The sequence below is a fragment of the Vespula pensylvanica genome, chromosome 3 (genome assembly GCF_014466175.1).
Source record: "Vespula pensylvanica isolate Volc-1 chromosome 3, ASM1446617v1, whole genome shotgun sequence".
Taxonomy (NCBI): domain Eukaryota; kingdom Metazoa; phylum Arthropoda; class Insecta; order Hymenoptera; family Vespidae; genus Vespula; species Vespula pensylvanica.
Window position 1 is genome coordinate 2538352 of NC_057687.1, and position 19439 is coordinate 2557790.

A 19439-nucleotide genomic window follows, 5' to 3' on the forward strand; every position below is an offset into this window, starting at 1 on the left:
TTTCTTTGAGTTCGATCGCGCGAGAACGCAGGCACGCACACGCGCCGCCACGGACGCCTATCCGATACGTAAGAGTTGCATTAGTTATCTACGTGATGTGGAGGTGGTTCGAGGACGATAGGGGAGGAATGCAAGCGTTGCTTTATCGACGAAGCGTGGGTTTCGGAGTGCCGTCTTCTGGCACTGAGAATGCAGGTGCTTTATCTTCCTTCCAGAGGCACCGGTAAGAAAAAGAACGATCCCAGGATTACTACTCCAAATAAACTTGTCCTACGATTCCCACACGATCGTGACTTAAGTAACGTTGAACTACCACAGAAACTCGTTTGTCGTTTGTTTCATAAATAACTAATAGGTTTTTTCTTTTTCCAATAAAAATTATTAACTATGTCGTTATTCGTGTTATTTTTTCTTTATATTTATACAGATATTCAATTATTGCACATACTAATTATGAACGTTAGATCAAACATGTCTTTTATTTTATTTTTTTTTTTTCTAATCGGAATTTTGACGCACAGTAAAATTTATATGGTGTTACGTAGAGAGGGGGGAGAACAAAAACATGTTTTATGTTGTTACTTATGTTGTTCATTGTTATTCAAATATTTGAATTTGAGTATCACGTCGTGTCTGGGTAATGAGTGACATCTATGTTTTATGTAATATGACGCTGTTAGATGTTAAAATAGAATTTTTAATTAAACAAAAAATAATAGTATAATTTTCTTAGCAACATATTTTAAAGAGAAGTTGAAAGTTTTCCAAAATATATTCGAGTTATTCACGAAAGAAATTATTATCGTATTGATTGAACTCCTGATAAGTTTATTATTTATTCCTGTTTTATTATTATATATTATTTCTAGTTATTTTTAATTCTTCTATTATTATAACTATGGATTCAATATATATTATATCTTGAATTTCATGGTTATATTTAGTAAAATTTTTAATCGTAATTATACATATATATGTATACACGTACGCACATATATATATATATATATATATATATATATATATATATTACTTCTAATTACTTTTATTTGTCTATTACACACACACACACACACACACACACACACACACTATTGCTATTATATATATTCTATTATTATTATTATATAGGTGTATATGTGTGCGTGCTGCGTGTGCGCTCGCGCGCGTATGTGTATATATATATACACACAAAGAATGTAGATGTTAAATATATTTTAACGTCAAGTAAAAGAGCGTTCATTGGTTCCGTAATTTGTCGAAATTAATTAATGCCCAATCGAACGGTCGACATATTGTACTGCGTTTACTGCGTTTTATCGCGCCTGCAGGACCAAGAGATTCTCTCGAACTTGTCTTCTTCCTTTGTGAGGAGAAAGACGTTCGAACGAGAGAAAAAGGGAAAGGAAGGGAAGCAGTAATGGTAGAAGAACAAAGATAGAATGAAAGAGTAAGAGAGAAAGAGACGGAGAGAGAGAGAGAGAGAGGTGGAACGGTGCGGACCTAACAAGGTAGACGACGCGCAGCCAATGGCACTAATGACGTTAATTAATTGCACCAAAGACGGCGACCATTCTGTACTTGCACGAGGGAACACGCGAAACCGTAAACAAGTTTTGTTAGGCTTCACGACCGGCGATCATTTCATTAAGTCGGAAAACCTGCTTATCCTCCCTCTCCTTCCCTTTCCCTTTCTCCCTTTCTCATTCCAAACCTAATTTGCAGTTCTGTTTTCAAGCCTAATTAGTTATAAATTGAAAGAAGGATTGTCCTTCACAAGATCGATCGTCTGTTATTTTCATTATTTATGTCACTTCTTGTTCTTTCCTTTTCTTTTTTTTCTTTCTTTCTTTCTATCTCTCTCTCTCTTTCTCTTTCTTTTTTTATCTTCCATTATAATCCGTTCTAAGTAAGCATTTATTTAAGTTTTTCTTTATGATGTACCTCTAAATTTATCTAATTATTTATCAAAGTTAAATGTGATTATAGTATCCAACGATCTATCTATCTATTTATCTGTCTATCACTCATTCACATTGTTATTTGTTCTTTATTATTTTTATTGTTGGGTATTGGATGTAGGAGTCGACTTTAACTTTCGCCGGTTTATCTTGTATTACAAGCATTTCTTATCCTATTAATACTAGATTTGTCAATTAATCAAAATAACTGGTTTCAATCGATTTTTATAAAAGTTTTTACATTAAAATTTCAACGCACGTTTTATCGACTTTTTCTGTTGTATAAATACGACCAATTTTATAAATCTGTTTTCTCTTCTCCCTTTGCTTCTTTTGTTCTTCTTTTATATATTATACACATATGTGTTGTGTGTGTGTGTGTGTGTGTCTATATATATATATACATATATATACATATATATATACATACATATATATATATGTATGTATGTAATATAGTGGAATAATATTGCCGGTGGTTCTAGTTTTAACAAATACTTTAATACGTAAATTAATAAATAATAAATTTACACTATATCGTATCTAACTCTTTATCTCTCATTATTATTCCTTCTCCATTATTTTTATTATTATTAAGATACCAATCGATTTCAACTTACGCTGATTTATTATGTATTACAAGCTGCTTTTACACTTTACACACTCGAAGCTGTCTTTATATTTTACACGCCTACAGCATTTCTCAACCAACGAGAGTCGCGTTACATTTAAAAATTTTTAACGAGCCTCGAAATAGTACTCACTATCTTTCTTTACAGTGAAAAAAATGATCAATTTTACAAATGATTTAAAGAAAATTCTCTATAAAATATTTTTGGGATTTCTCGAGAATATCACAGGAATCGTCGTATTTACTAAAATAATATAAAGTGACTCAGATTTTGAAAAATTTTGCATTATAAACATTTGAAAGATCGCAGTAACGTTAAAAAGAAATTTGTTGGGTCACACGGATAAAAAAAAGGTTGAGAAACGCTGGCTTAAACCATTAACAATATCTTTCGATCGATCGAGTCATTTTTGTTTTCTTTCTTACGTTCTTTTTTCTTTTTCCTTACTTTTTCTTTTCTTCTCTTTTCTTTTTTCATTTTTCTTTCGTAACGCTCAAACGCAACCACGTAACACGCAACTGATCGTTCTTCACTTTATCTCACGGGTACGACATCGTATAAGAAATTCAAAGTGTCAGCGCTTTAAAAAGCGAAGAAATTCGATTAGACGTCGTCGCGTATATCTTTGCCGAAGAAGGAGAGATAAGAGGTCGGAGGTCGAGATTCGATAAGGTAACCCGCATTGTTTCTTGCACGATGTTCCACCATTCCTCCACGCCTCCTACAGATTTCATTATTATCGTTAACCAAAGCAAGGAGTAATAAACATAAGGAGTAATAAACTAATAATGTTGCCATTCATTTTCATCACATTGGGTCGTACGTAATCATTTCTCTCTCTCTCTCTCTCTCTCTCTCTCTCTCTCTCTCTCTCCTTTTTCTTTTTTTTTTTGTATATTTTTTATCTTTTGTATACAAAAAGTCTTTGGCATTTTCTTCTTTTCCTCCTTATTATTTTTTTTCTCTTTAAATCGCTTTTATTCATTTCTCCTTTCTTATTCCTAGCAATCATATACATTATTTACGATTGTTTTCTTCTTTATTTATTTTTTCTCTTTGGTCAGTTCGAGACAAATTTTATCTACCGGCGAATACGTGATGTTCTTTTCTCTTTTCTTTTTTTAATTTCTTTTTACATTTTTTTTTTTATTTTCTTATTTCTTTTATTTCTTTTCCACGTGTATCCAAGTTCGGAGAAGGATCACGGTGCGTACGATCCTTAATGTCGTCTCGATAGCGAGGCTCGATATCGGCTGGTCGTATCATTTGTATACTTACCATTACACGATCAGCATCATGTTCGATAGCCCGAGAGAGCAGCAGGACCCGGATCGCCTTCGGCTCGTCGACTTTTAAAGAAGCGATGCATGCGTTGCTGCGCGCGTTTACACACGATGATACACAAAGAGACACACGTACGTACATACGCGAGATCTCTCTCTCTCTCTCTCTCTCTCTCTCTCTCTCTCGCAAAGAGAAAAGACGTAACCTCGATCGAGCTAAATCAGGTTCGCCCGAGCTTTATACGAGTAAAGGTTCGAGCAAAGCTAACGAAAGATTATTATTATCTTTTTATTATTATTATATTTCTATAGCAATATTTCTGTTTTTTTTTGTTCTTGTTTCGTCTACTGTTGTTCTTTCTTATTCATTTACTTATTTTTCTTTGTTTTATTATTTTTCATATTAGCCCCGGTTTAACGAGATTTGATTGAAGATATTGTATAGGCACGGAACTTTGACACGATACTTGCGAAATTATTTTTGTTATATACTTGTATTTTCGTGTTAATATTTTTTTCTCTGTTGATAATTGTTTTTTTTTCATTTTTACTTTTTTTTTTTTATTAATTTCGATCTCACGAGAGATTTTATAAGGAAAAAAAAATTGTTCATTAATTTTTTATTTTCAAATTATCATTGTTGAATATATGCAAAACAAAAATAAGCGAGGTGAGAACGGACCACCTATAGTCACCTATTTTGCTTATCAGAACGTATAAGTATTGGCACGGTACCGAATGAATAACCGGCTTTATGGTTTGATCTCTGAAGCGATATCTATCGTATCCAACGTACTTACGCGTCATTTCACGATCTCGAATAGAGAAACGCAAGTATAACTTCGAGTCGCATAATAATAATCTTATGTCAGATATACGTCTCTCTGATCGAATCTTACAAGAGCAAGAATTTTACCGTCGTATGGTCTTATCGTAAGATAGTTAAAGTAGTTTATTTTATTTATTCATTTTAAACGAAAATATATTTCACGGTAGACCTCGCCTGATATAACGTTTAAATTGCTTCTAATTTTAAACATATGACTTGAATTTTTGGATTTTATATTATGTACATCTAACTAACGATTATATTTTGGAACACATGTTTTTGAACTTTTCATTATGCATTTATTATAAATTAACTATAAATTTTTTTGTATTGGAGACAGTTTTTTTTTTGTTAACATTTAATTATGAATCTTTAACCATCGGTTCGAAAGATTGAATTGTAATATTGAACTTTTAACTTGTATTTGAACTTTGAAAGTTCAAATACTTGAACTTATACACACACACATACACACACACACACAGAGAGAAAGAGAGAGAGAGTGAGTGTATATATGTTCAACTTTTGAACTTTTATATATTCGTGAGAAAGAACCGGTCAGCCAAAATGGTTACCTTCACGCTCGTTTAATCGAAAAACATCCCCGAATCGACGCGTTAAGATCGTAAAAAGGGGCCACAAAAGAGAAGATACCGATAAGGAGACTCATACTACTCGTCTTATCAAGGCTACCAAGAAACGTGCCGCGAAATGAATATTCAGCGTTCGGACCTTGATCCCCATCCCTTAGTTATTTTTTTCTTTCTTTTCTCTTTTCTTTTTTCTCTTGCTCTCATTCTCCCTCTCTCTCTTTTTCTTACTCTTATTTCCACGATAGGTATAAAACGCGTAATATACGCGACTTTTCCTACTTACGAAGAGACACGATCTCCACGATCGAAGAGAAGAGGAGAGGTTAGGGGGTGGGCGACAGGAGAGAGAGAGAGAACGGGGGTGAGAAGAAGCAAGTGAGGAGGGGGTGAGAAAGCTCGACTATCGGAAACCTTCGGTCGGACCAATGCCACGGCGCCTTTATCGTTTTACAACAGAAAGACGCACATCAGTCAAGCGGTATCTCCTCACGGTTGATTTCCCGTGGCCGCGGTGGAATCGTTCCACCTCCCTTCTCACCCCTTTTCATCCCATCGTTCTCTCTCTCTCTCTCTCTGCCTCCCTCTCCCTCTCCTTCTCTCTCTTTCTCTCCCTCGCTCGCTCGTTCTCGGTCTCTTCTCCCCTTGGACCTCTTCGATTCTCCTCGTCGTCGCAGTACCGAAAGCAACCAGCACAGACGCAACCCAGAACCAGCAGTGAACTCGACTCTACCACCACAAACCGCAACCCCCTTACTACCCGCCTACGCCAAGAAGAAGAGTAGACGGGGATGGGACGAAACGGGGTGGCGGTGGCGGCAGCAGCGGTGGTGGCGGCGACGGCGGCGGAGAGGAGATAACGGAACGTAGCGCCGTCGGTGCTCCGCGGTAGTTATGAAAACATATGAAATATATTCAATCTGGACAGAGCCGATAACACCGGCCAACCACCGGCCAACATCCACCTCTCTTCTTCCTTTATCCTATCGTACTCTTTCTCTCTCTTTCTCTTTCTCTCTTTCACTCTTTTTTCCTTTCACTAGGATCGTCCTCCTTCGCCGACTAAAATTCGTATGAGTTCCTTTAAAACATTTTTAGAGAGCACACACATACACTGAAGCAAGCCTCACTTTCCCCCTTCTTTTTCCTCATCCATTTTTCAATGAATTCGAAGGGTTAGAAAATAGAAGAGGATTTTGTCGAGTCGTTACTTTCCATTGGCGTAATCGCCATTGGTTTATCATCGGTACTCCCACACGTAGGTTGTTGACGGTAAGGGAAGGTAACGACGAGTCACCCCGAGGACGATGAGAGAGAGAGAGAGAGAGAGAGAGAGAGAGAGAGAGAGAGAGAGAGAGAGAGAGAGAGAGAGAGAGAGAAAGAGAGAGAGATAGAGATATAGAGATAGAGATATAGAGATAGAGATAGAGAGAAATAGAGACAGAAAGAAAGAGAGAGAAAGAGAGAATAAAAGGTATCATGTGTGTATACGTATGTGCGTGCGTGTATATGTGTGTGTATGTGCTTTCGCGCGCGCATTTCGAGAGACAAGGGAGAGAAAAGAGGAAAGAGAGTGACTGAGAGAGAGAAAGAGAGAAAAGAGAGAGAGAGAGAGAGAGAGAGAGAGAGAGAGAGAGAGAGAGTTAGAGTTTGTTATCGTTATCGTGCGACGTGGCCGCGCGGCGATCGCGATAACGGCTCGCCACCGCTCTTATCGGCGCGCGGCGCTTTGCTTGCCCCGTACGTATATTCCGTTGCGTCCATTTCAGCTGGCTCCACTTGCCCCAGACCAACTCGTATTTTCGCGCCACTTCACGAACTGCCGAGCCGGACACCGACGTCTCCTCCCCCGTTCCGATACGCGCGAACACGGTAAAAAACCAGAGAGAAAGACAGAGAGAGGTAGAAAAGTGTGTGTGTGTGTGTGTGTGTGTGTGTGTGTATAGTGGGGAAGAAGTCCTTGAAAGAAAGAGATAAGAACGCGTTTTCGAACGTCAAAATTATACATTTGTATAATATTTCTTTTTTCTTTTTTTTCCTTTGTGTTTTCCTATCAGAAGAACGACTTTAAAAGATATCAAAATGGAACGCCATTTCGCATTGTTTTAAATATTAATTACTTTTAATAACTTCAAAACGATCATCCGTTTATTTACTGGTGAATTATTATTTTTCGTTAAATACATGTGTACTTAATATAATTACAATACATGTATTTAATATATATATGTATACATATATAAATGACATTAATTGTTCGTTGAATAATTAAATATATATTTTTACGTGTTTAGAATATGGTAGTGGTAAAAATTATGGTAGTTTTTTTAGAAAAGATTCCGAACTATTTAATCATTTTCCAGGCCAAAAAATCTTCTTTGGTATTTTCTGAAAATTTTTATGAAATTATATACGAAATAATATACGAAGCAGTTTATTCTTTATAATTTTTAAAAGTTAAATTAATAAACAATAATTATTACATTTGTATACATTTTATATATCATATTAAATACATCGATCATGATATGATTATACCGTTCGAAGAATTAAGGAGAAGAGATTTTTAAAGGTGTTCTTGGCAAAGATCCTACACCGTTTTTCGCGGTTACCCTTGCGGTGGTGATTTGGCAAGATCTTGGATCTCGATAGTAAGCTTTTGCGAGTGGGTATATAAGTAAGATCGAGCTCTTGGTAAAAGAGGGTCGACTAGCTAGAGCCTGTCTCTTGGTGAGACTTCAGGAACTCCACAACTATAAACCGTTTCCTCGGTGATCGCTTGGTGAACACGTTTAGGGGATGCAAGGCACGCGACTGTCGCCCCATTGCGCCGCGTTAGTTTTCAGAATCACCCTTTTTCTTCCCCCCTCTCTCTCTCTCTCTCTCTCTCTGTCTCTCTCTCTCTCTCTCTCTCTCTCTCTCTCTCTCTCTCTCTCTCTTTCTATCTATCTATTAACTTATTCCTCTTTCTTCTTCGATGCTTTCAGTTTCTCTCTTATAGTTGGCTCCTTGCCATGAATTGAAAATACTCGATCGCTTGCTTTTACGCTTTCCTGCGTGTCTCGCCACGTAATAGATATACCTCGGGATGTTATAATCGATAACTTTATATCCGACATTTTGATGATAGGTTTAAGATAAATACAAAAACAGTAGATTTAAAGAAAAATAAAACGACCAAATAGACGGATGAACGAACGAACGAACGAACGAACAAACAGATTGAATAGGATAGAGATTTTATATAGAGAAGAAGGAGAAAAAACGTGATTTGATTTACTAGGAAGAAAGAGATACAGAGAACGTGCGCGCGCGCACGAGAGAGAGAGAGAGAGAGAGAGAGGGAGAGAGAGAGAGGCGGAAGAAAAATACAAAAGCACAAAGAGAAAGAAAGAAAAAAGTATCGATTGATAAGTAAAAAGATATTATCGATGGACGATATCGCATCGCGATTATTTCCGTCGATCGATCGAACCCCGATAATAGGGGAATCCCACTAGACGGAGATGGACTCCGGTAATGATAGCGATCTCCGATCGATTAACGCCTTTTCGAGATAACGAGGAACCCAGTCGCGAGATAATGCTGCTGAATATCCCGATAATAAACGCACCTATTGCGATTACTCGTCCCCCTTCCGTTTATCGCGCGCTCGCGCGCGCATTTCGCCATCGCATTCTATACATACTACATACATACATATAGAGATAGATAGATATGTACATGCATACATAGATATATCGTATAAGCGGAACTCGCTCGTGTTATAGAGATACGATCTCTCGACGGTATTGGCCATCGAAGCAAATCGATTAATTGAGAACGAACGCGTTTCGATCTACGCCATGCTAAACTGACATCTAAAAACTAATATAACACGACCGTGCGATCCCAAACATTTTTCTTCAAATATTTATCTTCGATTAGATCGTTATTGAGATCGTTATTCGTCGATAAAGTTAAGTTTATATATATATATATATATATATATATCTTTTTTCGAAAATATATATGTATGGAATTGAGTTACACGATGTACCGATAAATTGTTCCTTTCGCGATTGTTGCAAATGCAATATCTACCGTTTGAATTTTTCCCGCCATTTTAACGATTCCTTTTCTTCGCCCGTTCTTTATTCTTTACCGTTTCTTCGTTACCGTTATTCCCTTCGATGTCTAATATATCTTCGTCAAATTATAAGCCGTTTCAAGGACATTCACACATTTTGTAATTCAATGATCGCTCGATCATCCGTCTACACACGTTACTTATATCGCCTCTCACGATATATCTAACCCAACGTCTTTTAGATGACGTAATATTATTTCCCCTTCAACCTTAACGACATCTCTCGATCGCACCACCTACACGTTTAATTAGATATGCATCTATATTTTTCATCTTCTCGAATACACAACCAACACGACGTATCCCGTGTCGATAAAAAGATGGCATTTATAAGGAACGTCCGGTATACAACACGCCTTCGTAATTTTTTTCTCTCTTTTATAAATTTTCATTCAACATAATCGAGGGTTTAAGCGAATAAAGGAGATGATAAAGAAAGGAATTCTCGTGCCGAGAGGGAGATCTTATCCTATCTCGTTGTATCTTCGCGAAGAAACTCGATCGGGATGGACGGCGGCGGCGGTGACGACGACTAGGACGATTACAACGACTACGATGAGGACGAAGGCGAAGACGACGATGAGATCGAATTTCTCATCGAGGTAAAAATTCTACTCTTATCGCAATAGCAAGGGATGTCATCGTCTTACGCTTTGTCTTCCGATCTTTTTTTTGTTCTTGACGAAATATCCGATAATCTTGTCGATCTTTTATACCCAACGTCACACAGCACGATCTTCCTTTTCGATTTCCAAGAAATCCTCAATTCGACTTCACTGTACACGCGGAGGGTGACGCCTACATTAAGTTTGGCACGCATGGATGCGTGCTCTGTGCTCGCATACGTCCAGGTGACTTTTCATCGCGCGACATTATCTCGATTTTCTTTCTCTCTCTCTCTCTCTCTCTCTCTCTCTCAATTCATTCACTCTCTCACTCCCTTACTCGCTTGCTCACTCATTCATAGAGCCTTTGACATATTTTGTCCCACGTAGAACGCGTGATGCTCGGAGTACGAACACTCCCCAAACAAACGAAGCGTTATCTTTCAAAAGTTATTCGATCGTCGGGCGAATCTTCGAATTTCCTTTCTTTCCTATGCCATTATTTCTTTCTTTCTTTATTTATTTTCTTGTTTATGTATTTTTCTATGTAGAAAAACATTCTTACGTACGTAAGTAACTACGTATGTTATTTAATCGATGAATAGATCTAACATCTCTTATCTACTGATATGACTAAGGGACGAATAACATCGTTCGACAGATAGGATAATATAAACTCACATAGAGTTATCGAAACGATATGTAGATATGTTCGTTGATATTGTTTCTTATTGAAAATTGCGATTAACTTTCAATGAAAGAGATAGAATTGTTTCTGTAATCGGAAAAAATATTTAGTTATAACGAAACAGAATCGTATTAAATAACAGAATTTAAAGTCTAAATTTTAAGAAAAAGGATAAAAAAACTTTATAAAATAAAGACAACTCTAATGAAAATAATTAGCAAAATATAAGTCGGCCATTTTTATAGAAATTTCGCGTCGATTCGATTTTAAACGATTGCGATCAAATATTGTTGGTTGTAAAATCTAAATTTTAACAAAAAATAAAAATAAAAAAAAAGGAGGAAAACGGAGATAATTAGCGAAAATAAAATCGACCGTTTTGATAGAAATTCTGTGTCGATTTGATTTGAAACGGTTGTGATCAAATATCGTTGGTTGTAACAGGTGGCGTGATTGCGTGGTTCAAGGAGTGGGAGCGGTAGTCTTAGGATATATACGGGGCAGTTTGAAACGAGACGTGCTTGCGATTAGGAAGGTTAGTAAATAGCAACGGGAAAACTTCGCTATCAAGATTACCACAAAAAAGGAAGAAATGCTATCGGATTGATCGATCGATCGATCGTCATTTCTTCATTACTCAGAAGAATTTTCTTTATTCGTGTATCTGCACGTGTATGTGTACGTGCGTCTATGTGTGTTTGAAAAAAATATAAAAGAAGAAGTGAAAATATAAAAGAAGATAAGATCCGGTATAACGAATCCTGGCATTTTTGTTTATAATTATGATTATAATAGAATGACGATACGGCGGCCATTTTGTCTCATCGGATGTCCATGACAAACAGCAGCATGTATTCCTTCGAATACTTTTTATCGACTTCATTAGTCATAATTCAGATAATGATCAATGAAGCTGTTAAGTAGAGAGTTATTCAATAAGGATCGGTTACTACAGATAAAATCATCGATATATATCTAATTAAGGTGACAGATGTCTGGTGCGATCGATGGAAACAAGACTACCGGGTCGTACGTCATTTCGTAAGTCATAAAAGGTCGTAGTATTAAATATAAATTCTTATTTGATATAATTATTATATCTTTTATTATCTCGTATAATTCGAAAGTTTATTTTCTCAAACACAAGATAGAAAACGTGGTATGCGGTTGAGTGCAGGTGGAAATGATCGTTTAAGAAGAGATCGTTAATGTTTTGCAAGAAACGCGATTTCTTCTTCTTAACCGACAAGGCTAAGAAAATGTCGTAGAAAAATGGGACGTAACAGAACGACTCGTTTCCATGCATCGTTTGCGACCGGCGCGATAAGCTTTACGAGAATGTAATTTTCTCTCTCTTTCTCTCTAACTCTTTATCATTCTATTTCTGTTTCATTATATTCTTTCCTATATGCAATACAAACTTGTCATCGTGAAAAGAAATGATGAAAGATTATGTAACCCGATGCGATCCTAGATCGATATGAAATATTTTCTTTCGAGTAGTACGAAGCAAGAAGGAAACCTTCGACGTAACCTTTCTAAACCAACCAAAACCGATTATCGTTACGAACTACACCAACAACGTGGTACGCCATTTCTATACGAAGCTATCAGGATTAGAACGTTAATCATTAGATTAATCTTTCGAACGTTCCCTGGCGTCAATTATAATTCCAGTTTGGTAAATCTATCGATAAAGCTTTCCGTCTATCTTCGTCCCACGCATTCCTTCGACTTTGCCAAGTATATATCGCATAAATACATATAATATATGTACGTATATCTATTAATATGATCTCATAATTTTGTTGCCATCCTGCGTAATATATTTTTATTTAATTACTTTAGAAAAAAATAATCAAAATGAAACAAAACAAAAATAAAATAAAATTCATCCATCTACTTTTAATTTCTCGACAAAGTGACAATTTATCGAAATTATTTCGTTTCGAAGTTATTTCACCTGGCAATAATTATCGATACGCCTGTGTGTGTATGCGTATGCGCGCGCACGTATGCGTGTGTAGACGTGTATTCCTATCCTTAGCAAGAGATCGAGAGCGCGAGAGTTTTTTGCTCGTCGACGATTCGATCTTATCTCTCGTGATGTTTCTTCATCGTCGTTAAAGAGGAAAGTAAATAATTAAGTAAATAGAGAAAAATATGGTCTTTCGCGTGGAACGTACTTAGATAAGTAAGCGGAAGAGGAGAGAGAGAGAGAAAGAGAGAGAGAGAGAAACACGAGGAGGAGGAAGGAAGGAAAAAAGTGAGAAAGAGAGGAAAAAAGGGGGGAGAAAGGGTGGGTAGAAGAGTGGCGGTGACGGTGGTTGTGATGATGGTGGTGGTGGTGGTGGTGGTGGTAATGGTAATGGTAGTAGTTGGGTCAGATGAGATTGCAGGCATATCGGTAGGCCGGAACTTATCGCACAACGACGATAACACTTGGACGCCCCCAGATCAGTTGATAACCACGTTATCGACATCGGCCTCGTCCATCGGTCATCGTTGCCCTGTTACGACCTCATGGAAAAAGACCAGATCCTAACGTTGATTACTTACCCAGTCATGTTCGATCTCTCTTCAAGATGGCCGCTTTTATTTTATTTTTTTTTTATTTCTTTCTTTTTCTCTTTTTTCCTTTCTTTTTCCTTTTTTTTTTTCCTTTCCCTCCCAGCTATTTTCTTTAGCAAACGATAACGATATTCGAATATTACAGTGTAACATATGAAAATGTGTTTAGATAAGATCTTCGGTCGCGTTTGATCTATATTTATACAGAATATTTTTACTTTTTCTTTTACCTTTTACTCTCCAACTCAATTTCTTTGGCTATGTTAGGTTGGCGCGACATTCGAATCGAACGAATTACGTTTATAATCGAAACGAGATCGTCGCATCTTTCGCGTATCTTTCTTCTTTTTTTTATATCTTTTTTTTCTTTCTCCATTCTTTTTCATTTTATTTCATTTTGTCTTTTCTTCCTTTCTTTCACGATCGAACTCGAAACATTCGACTTTCGAGAGAAGAACGCGCGCGCACGATCCGCTTTCTCCTCTCGATCGATCGTCCCTATTGATTCGTGAGTTCTTTCTATCTCTCTCTCTCTCTCTCTCTCTCTCTCTCTCTCTCTCTCTCTCTCTCTCTCTCTCTCTCTCTCTCTCTCGCTCTTTCGATATCGGAGATGTCGTGGGAGGGGTAAAGGGGAGTGGTAAGACAGTGGGGGAGGGGGAGGGAGAAGTTCGAATAGTGGAGGTTTCTCCTTCGAATCCTCGCGCGCGCATCCTAAAGAACAGAAGGATTCGAGCGCGTACCGAAAACTGGTTCGTGCGGCATCAGATTGCGAAGATAGTCGAGTTTTATGCGAGGTCCGCGATATCGTTCGGTCCCATCGCGTCGGATGACTTTCCTGCGAATTCTTTCTTTCCCATGGCTTTCCGATACGAGGATGCCGAGATCCAGAGACAGTAAGAGAAAGAGAAAGAGAAAGAGAAAGAGAAAGAGAAAGATATATAAGGCGTCAGGGCCGGATGAATCGAATGGAATTTAAAACGCACGAAGAAAATCATACGTCTCATCGAATCTACGTCCAACTACAATTATAGCGACGTTCACGTGATTCTGGTCACGTGATTCTCGCATTCGGTCACGTGACCAAAGTTGCATACGCGCGACTTACGAACGTAAGCAACAACCTGTAACGTTGTCATGAGCATAGATCGAAGGAATATAGATAGAAATAGAGAGAAGGGGAGAAAGGGGGAGAGAGAGAGAGAGAGAGAGAGAGAGAGAGAGAGAGAGAGAGAATTTTCTTTAAATTCGTCCAAGAAAAGAAAAATAGAATGAGATTCATAGAGATTATTTCGACAATACACAGATTGATAGATAGACAGATAACGATATATAGATTAATTCATAGTCTTTATTAACTTTCGTTATACAATAATTATTGCTCAAGGGTAAAATATTTGAACATATAAAAATGTATAAAAAGATATATATGTAAAAAAAATATGATGAAAAAATTGTAACAAAAAGAAAAAAGATAACATATACCCTGCGTGATAAATGAAAATATTTTTATAACATATACTGTTAAAGTTAATCTGTATCTTTGAATTTATTTGACCATTTAAGAATGGATTAAATTTTCTCCTTAATAATTCTTTTATATTTGTTATACCCCTAATTTTCTTCGGTAATTTATCTCCGTTACGTGTTGAATTCAGTAGCAACCAGGATATAATGTAATGAATATTCCGTCCCCGAATACAATGAATAACTGGGGAATTAATACGTTAAGATTTATAATTTATTGTATATCAGTAGGTAGTAATCGAAGAGAAGATTTTTAGTAACTAAAAATAGAAGTTGAAGCGGTTGGTTGGGCAGATTTTTGGAAAAAAGAAAACTAAGGAAAGAGAAGAGCTTTTTTTTAGATGTTGTTTAGTTTGTAGGGCCTGTAGAATGTGAAAAAGTGTAGATGAGGGTATGAAGGGGTCTTGTGATATAGTGAGAATATCTAGGTTTAGTAATCTTACAATGATGTGTACAATAGTTACAATAATAACAATAACAATAATAATGATGATGATAAGGATGATCATAACAATGGTGATAGTAGTGGAAAAGGGAGAGTGACATGGAATGGGATGTAACAATTCTGTTTCCTTACATGCATACACACCACACACACATTCATATACATATATCTTTTAAAGATATATATTTATACAATTTATCCCTTTGTACAACACTCGTCCTTTTTGATGTAAATTTACATGTTTTTATTCACTACTACTAGTTACGTATCTGTGGTTCTTCTTATTAAACCTACAATTTTTCTATAGACTTTTTCCTTTAATTTAAATATAAATACATGCATACTGTATCTTTCTCGGTCTCTGACAAAACATAAATTGAAAGAGAGAGAGAGAGTGGAGAGAGAGAGAGAGAGATGCATTGAAACTTTATTTGCGAGAAGGACAGAGAGAAAGAAAAAGAGAAATGCATTGAGACCGTCCTAATAAAAAAAAAAAAAAAAACGAAGAGAGAGAAAGAGATAGAGAAAGAGAGAGAGGGAGGGAATAGTGGCGGGAAGGAGAGAAACCCGATCAAATTGCGGACGAGCGTAAACAAGCGGGCGAAATTAACCTTCCAATTTCTGCGGCTTGTTGCTAAATAATCGATTGCCGCGCGCCAAAGTCCGTGCCGCTTTGCGGTGGTGTCGGTGCTTGGGCTGCAACAGGTGTGAGTCGTACCGTCCATGTTACACGATGCACTTTTATCTCCCTCTCCCTCTTTTCTTCTTTTTTTCTCTGTATATATGTATGTATATCTTCCTCTCCCTCTCCCTCTCCCTCTCCCTCTCTTTCTCGCACTCTCTTTCTTTCTTAGTCTAAATATCCCGATTGATAATTTTATCTTTCGATACTGTCACTTTTCGTGTTTACGTTCTCTCCCGAGCTGAAATATGAGCTAAAGTTTAATTGCTACGTTTGATTGGAATTAATGTTCTTTCTTGTTCTTTTTTTCTTTTCTTTGTTTGGCTTTTTCGTTTTTGTTTTTAAAGAAACAAAAAGAGAAAGAGAAAGAGAGAGAGAGAGAAGTGGAAGGGGAAGAAAGAGAGAAATAGATTTGTAAATTAAAATGATTCGTAAATTGATTTTGAGCGTTAAACGATAGTAGAATCACGTTGACAAGTTAGTAACACCGACGCATCGTGTAAGTGAGACCGATCAACGGCGGATAAGCCGCGCCAACTATTTCGAGTTATAGCCCGTGGAGAGAGTTACGGGCCGCTCGTGGGATTTATTAATCGCTCCAACGACTAACCGCTGCCTCGATATTTTTTTTGTTACCTCTTTCCCTCCCTCTCTTTCTCTTTCTCTTTCATTCTGTCTCTTTGTCTCTTTTTTCTCTTTCTCTTCAAAAAACGACTCTTCAAATCTTCGTCGAAACTCACACGTTTGCACGTGTAGACTTCATGCAAGTAATCAACGTGGCACATATTAAACATTGATAAAAATTCGTTTATATATATTAATTTGCTCGCTTAAGTATCGATTATGAACAATTTGATAAAAGAAAAGGATAAAGAAATAAATACGTACGTTTGTATACATGTATACATGTGTGTATGTACCTACGTACGTACATATATCGTCTCGTGTGTTAGGGACATAATTCGAGAAGAGGACATCGATTGAAACTATAGCAGATGGTATCCATCCTACAAGTCTCTCACGCGTTAGAATATATTCGTTAGGCCGCATCGACGATTATGAGATTATGGAAGAACGCGCGAGTTCATCGCGTCGCTCGTGCATGCCGCCGCCGTTGTTTGATGAATCGCCATGGTACACGCGATTCAAAGAATAACACGCGATATCACGCGAGTGATAACAACCTATAGATAAATATTTTCAAATAGATAGCGAACGAGCCTAAAAGTTTTCCCGCGACCTTTTCACGAAAAACCTTTGCCGATCAACAAAATTCTTCCTAAATCGAATTCAGATTGTCCGTTTGTAATCATGTTTCATTGTAAACGATCAATGGCAATCAGTTTAACCCTTTTAATAGTGAAATACTCGAATCAAACTCGACACGATAATTTCATTTCTCTCGCGATAAGGGAATAAATTAATCATTTGTTTTGTTTTGTTCTCTCTCTCTCTCTCTCTCTCTCTCTTTTTGGTTTTTTTTTCTTTATTTCCTTTTTCAATTATATTAAGACATCGTAAACGGCAAAGAGGACAACGTACATCTCTTTGTCATACATTTTCCATACGTTTCTTTTTTTAGTATGAATGTTTATAAAAAATGTAAGATTATTATATTTTTAATCTATTAAATTATTATTGTATAAAATTAGGAAAATGACAATTAAGTAATTTTAATATTTAATAATGTTAAATGTTAAAATTATTATATAAAATATAAGATAATTCATATTGTTTGTAATATTTTTATATTTTAGAATTTATTTTAATTAGGAAAAATCTATAATTTTAGTCTCTCTTTCGAATGAATATGGAAAACTAATAATGGAAATATTGAAAACGTATTATATATAGAATGTATAAAATTATTTTACCGGTGACTTTCAATACATTTAATATGTTAACGTGTAAGAAAACTTTTCTTTTTGTTGTAAACTATTTACTGTTATTCATTAATTTATTGTAAGCTTACAATCTTCGTTTGTACAATTATATACGATAAACATTCACCGATCGAAGATCTTTTTGGTTAATAGATTAAAAGAGAAAAAAGAAAAGCATAATAATAAAGAATGAAAAATATATATATATATAGAAAAGGTCATCTCATTGCACATGAAAAAAATGCAGTGAAACGTCGTTTCGCCGAAGATACGAAAATATAATAATATATGTAGGTATATCGTCGAAGATAAGCGTATGGCGACGTCGAACGTATACGATGCTTATCGTTCGAGTGACAATTAACGATCTTAGCTCGACACGTTGCTGCGAAGTCTTATCGCTCGCGAAGAATAAGTCTTTGTTGTTATCGGTCGCTCTTCGAGAACTCGCTTGGTCGATCTTCTCCCGAGAGAGAGAGAGAGAGAGACAGAGTGAGAGACAGAGAGAGAGAGAGAGAGAGAGAGAGAGAGAGAGGGAGAGAGAGAGAGAAAGACAGAGGAAAAATATTTTTCTTTTGACCGACGAATTTCGAGAAACGTCTCCTAGTTTACTTTTATTCATTCTTCTTCTGCCTTTAGTAATAATCTTTGTCTTGATTCGAACGTTTACTTATGCAAGCTGAGTTTCTGTCTATCGTTTTTAACAATTATGTCGTCTGTCATATTATTAGCACGACTAGGTACGTACGTATATCTATATTTATAAAAATCAATGATATATTAATTGCATTTGATATCATCGTATTTATTATACATCTTATTTAAATTGCAAACGTATAATTATCGTGATAAGAAGTTTCGAAGAAAAGTCAAATCTATCATTCTATATAGATTCAATATTATGTATTTACGTGTATAGTATATAAGTGGTTACATACGTAAGTAAGTACGTTCTCATTCGGTTTTGTCGCGATGAGCTTACGCGTTAGAGATTAGGATTCGTCGTTGGCCTTGCGATAAACTTTATGTTGCGAGTGATATGAGCCGATTCGAAACGCATATAACTTCGACACATCGTGAAAAGTCTTAGTTCTCGAATTTCGATGGACTTTTTTTTTCCTTACTTTCTTATTTTTCGCTGTTGTTCCTTCAATGTTTATCAACGAATTAAATTGGAAAAACTAAGCCATCTCGTCGATCTAAATCGCAAATAGGATTTCGCATAATAATTTTTTTTCTTTCATTCTTTTTCTTTCATTTTTTTTTTCTTTTTTTCTTTTTTTTTCTTTTTTCCTTTTCAAGCACGCCTGACACGCGATCGTAATTAGCTCGTTCCGCATTAATTACGTTCATATCGATTCCACCGGACGACTGGATACATATTTAGCTCGTGAACTAGATAAGAGATTTTTCATCGATCCACTCTCTCTATCTCATAGATGTCAGGCGCTTGAATTGCGAACAGTGTTTACGCGATTAAGTATCGAATAGATACTATTCCTATTGCTCGAAATCGATCGTTTTCATTCACCGTTTAACGATAACTTTTTCAAAAGAGATTATTAATATTCAGTATTGGCAAGGAAAACGTACAGATATACATACATCCTCTTCTTC

At 36.3% G+C, this 19439-nt stretch overlaps 1 protein-coding gene across 2 annotated transcripts in view; it reads left to right on the forward strand.

Annotated features, from left to right (window-relative positions):
* LOC122627882 (zinc finger protein ush) overlaps window positions 1-19439 on the forward strand; it is a 137678-nt gene that overhangs the window by 45040 nt on the left and 73199 nt on the right. The window contains exon 1 of one of the 2 annotated variants that reach the window (XM_043809496.1): window positions 11414-11758. The exons of the other annotated variant lie outside the window; for it this stretch is intronic. Within the exon in view, the coding sequence (XP_043665431.1) occupies window positions 11725-11758 (34 nt within the window). The 5' untranslated portion in view covers window positions 11414-11724. Of the gene's footprint in view, window positions 1-11413; window positions 11759-19439 lie in introns of those variants that run through there. 2 annotated transcript variants of the gene reach the window in all.